The sequence below is a fragment of the Hemicordylus capensis genome, chromosome 3 (assembly GCF_027244095.1).
Source record: "Hemicordylus capensis ecotype Gifberg chromosome 3, rHemCap1.1.pri, whole genome shotgun sequence".
Lineage (NCBI taxonomy): Eukaryota > Metazoa > Chordata > Lepidosauria > Squamata > Cordylidae > Hemicordylus > Hemicordylus capensis.
In genome coordinates this window covers 257,077,413-257,081,063 of record NC_069659.1, presented here as the reverse complement: position 1 = coordinate 257,081,063, position 3,651 = coordinate 257,077,413, and the positions used below count along the sequence as shown (strand labels likewise).

Sequence of the window (3,651 nt, the reverse complement as noted above, 5' to 3'; positions counted from 1 at the left end):
ACCCTGACTCTCAGCAAGGACACCCATGCTTACAATTGCGTTCTTCACTTCATTTCTGTGGAACTCTGTAATGATGCAAATGGCAAGATACCCCATTGTACCCACCTTGCAATTCTTGTTTCAGGATAGATTTACATGACTGTGAGATAGATTTGAGATTTTTCATAGTTTGGTAGATTTTTGTCGTCATCCTTAGGTGGATCTCAAGTGGAGATCCCTGTGAAATGTGCATTTGTGAATCATGTGTTTATATGTGTTTATGCCTGTCTGGTAAGGCTCAGAATGCAACTTGTTGGAAGTGAAGTTTCAGTGGCTCAGTGCATGATGAGCAAAATCACAAGATCAGGTATGTAAACTGGTGTGAACTGGTTTGGGGTAAAAGTGGTTGGATGCAGGAAAGAAATAGCTGTGTGGAATCCCTCTTAGTATGTAACTGAACAATATTCCACATATCCCTACAGCATCTGCCCACCACCAACACATGATATCAATTTCAAAGGAAGAACCAGCTTACCAAAGCCAGTCTTGACCTCCACAGCTGACTTTGTATTACTAAGCTGGAATGATATTGGATGAAGTGGAGGCTAGGGATGTGCAAACAGGTTTGACATCAAACGTGTTCAATGTTGAACCTGTTTGGTTCGACGATTTGGAGGTCAAACTGAACCATCCCCTGTTCAGTCCGACCCCAGACTGAACACCCCCTGACTGTTTGGGGGGGGGGTTGTGGATTTTTTTTAAAAAATTTTTTTACTTACCCCCTTCAGGGGAGTTGTTGGAGGTGGCGGCGGGGGTGGGGTGATGTGTCTGCGGGAGTTCCCCCTCCTCCTGCCAGACTCCTTTTTTGCTGCCACCAGCCGTTCGGCCAGCTCTTCAGCCCATTCGGCCCTTCCCCTCTGGCGCGGTGGCCATTTTGGAGGCTGCCACACCTGCGCAATTGGCCTCTGTGTGGCCTGGGTCTGAGGAAGCCCCCAGCCACCTCCAACAACTCCCCCAAAGGGGATAAGTAAATTTTAAAAAAATGTTTGCACACACACACACCGGGGCTGAACCGAACCGGGCAGGTTCAAGGAGGTGCCAGACCGAACTGGCCTGGTCCGGTTTGGGTCCAGTTCAGACTTGAATTGAACCAGACCAGCCGGTTCCGTGCACACCCCTAGTGGAGGCAAGGGGTGATGGTTCTATTTCTTGTCAGATTTGTTCTGTAGTAATTGTACATAAATTACAATTGAATATTGATATCATTTGTACTTGCACTATGAAACTGCTTGGCTACGAAATTTAGATCAAGTACTGCAAAGTGATACTACCAAGTATTAAATTGTTTTTGAGAAAATAGTTAAAAAATTGTTGCTACTGAGGGAGCGTTCTGTGAAATGGACCTGGAAATAACCAGCATTTCCAAAGCAGAATTGCCAAAGCATCAATTATTCAAAATAAACAATTACATAGGAACATAGGAAACTGCCATATACTGAGTCAGACCATTGGTCTATCTAGCTCAGTATTGTCTTCACAGGCTGGCAGCAGCTTCTCCAAGGTTGCAGGCAGGAATCTCTCTCAGCCCTATCTTGGAGAAGCCAGGGAGGGAACTTGAAACCTTCTGCTCTTCCCAGAGCGGCTTCATCCCCTGAGGGGAATATCTTGCAGTGCTCACACATCAAGTCTCCCATTCAGAAGCAACCAGGGCAGACCCTGCTTAGCTATGGGGACAAGTCATGCTTGCTACCACAAGACCAGCTCTCCGACAACAACTTGCTGAAGAACATCGAGCTCTTTGATAATCTCTCCCTCCGCTTTAATGGAAGGGTCCTCTTCATCAAGGACGTGATCGGGGACGAGATCTGCTGCTGGTCTTTCTACGGGCAGAGCCGGAAGCTGGCCGAGGTCTGCTGTACCTCCATCGTCTATGCCATGGAGAAGAAGCAAACCAAGGTCGAATTCCCTGAGGCCCGCATCTACGAGGAGACGCTGAACGTCTTGCTGTACGAGACCCCCCGGGTGCTGGACAACTCCCTGCTGGAGGCCACGAGCTGCAGCTGCAGCCAGGCTGCTCTGAGTGAAGGTGATGAGGGCTTTGAGCTTCGCGACCGGGTGCAATGCATCCATGTGAAGCGCTACAGCACGTACGACGACCGGCAGATCGGCCACTAAGCCCTCGCAGCGGACCCTGGCTGAGCGGGCCGGGAGGAGTGGTTCTCAGCTGAGAAAGTGTTGTACATTTTTATGGCCTTGTATAAATTATTATACAGTTATAATCCACTTTTTAATTGCAAGAAGCTAAATTGGACAGCCTGATCCTATACATGTTTATTCTAAAGTAAGTACCACTTAATTTGATGTGACTTCAAAGTAAGTATGCATAGAATTGCACTCTTGAGCTGCATTTCTCTTTCATGTTGCACTTTTGTTGTTTTTCATTTGGAGAGCACAGCCCCTTTCCCACGTAAGAGGGATACACATAGTTGTATTTCTGCTACTGGAACTAGAGATACAAAACACAGAACCAAATGCCATATGTGAAACCTTAAAAGAGAGAACTTCTAACCTTATTAGCCTACTTTCCAGTAGGCTTATGAGATCACCCAGCATTCTGTGCGTGTGTCCATGTGTCCCCCACTATCAACTTCACAATGCCTGGTCCAATATGAACCAAATCAGGTACAGTTGTAGGGACACATAGGGACACCTCAACAACATAGTTTGAGATGATGTCATCCACCCCAATCCAGGATGGTGGATGTGTAAACTTTTGAGGCACAAGTGTACCACTTAACTACCTTAAAGATGATGCCCTGCCTTAAAAGTGATCCCTGCCTTAAAGGCAGAGAGAGCTGTTCTGGCTGCACTGCCAATGCTACGCGGGCCAATCTCTCTCCTAAATGGGGCCACACAGCCCCATTTGGAAGAGAGATTGATTGGCCCTGCTGCATTGGTAGAGAGACCAGGAGTGGTTCTCCCTGCCTTTAAGGCAGGGAGAGTCACTCCAGCCACGCTGCCAATGCAGCATGGGCTGATTTTGACTCCAAATGGGGCTGCACGGCCCCATTTGGGACCGAAATAACGCCCCCCATGTCTGACATCAGATCCGTGGGGGGGATGTCTGGGGCTGAGCTTGCGGCTCCCGATTGATGACAGCCCGGGTTCTTTGAACACATTCGCCCAATAGTGGCTCCGCCCCTGCATGAACATTTGAGGTGCAAGAGATCTAGCTTCTGGATCTCAATTTGAATCAAATTTAGTCCAGTCGTAGAGACAAAGAAAGGAATGTAGCCTGATTATTTCTTACTAGAACAACTTGTTTTTGTCTTTTTTTTTGGTTCAGGAAGGAATTGTTCACCACTAGAGCAAGTTACATTATTGAAACATACTGGCTTTAGTGTGTTAACACAAATACAGAGGTTACATTAATCATCTTAAAAGCTAATCATAGAATGTTGAATTCCAAGATGATAGTTAATAAAATTTAGATGTTTCTTAAGAGAGTGACTGCATGTAACACTGCTGTTGAGCAGAAGGGAATAGAAATTGGCATCATTTGCAAGAATTTCAACGCAAACATTTTATGACTTTTGCTGCATTTCCTAAAAGTACTGCCAAACCAAGATCTCAGTGATGACAACTTGTTCCAATTATGGGAGAAACGTCATA

At 46.3% G+C, this 3,651-nt stretch overlaps 1 protein-coding gene across 1 annotated transcript; it reads left to right on the top strand.

Annotated features, from left to right (window-relative positions):
* Positions 1-282: 282 nt before the first annotated feature.
* On the top strand, positions 283-2,154 carry LOC128350580 (BTB/POZ domain-containing adapter for CUL3-mediated RhoA degradation protein 2-like). Its single transcript, XM_053308980.1, has 2 exons — positions 283-346; positions 1,736-2,154. The coding sequence occupies exons 1-2, from the start codon at positions 283-285 to the stop codon at positions 2,152-2,154; spliced, it is 483 nt and encodes a 160-aa protein (XP_053164955.1).
* Positions 2,155-3,651: the final 1,497 nt, after the last annotated feature.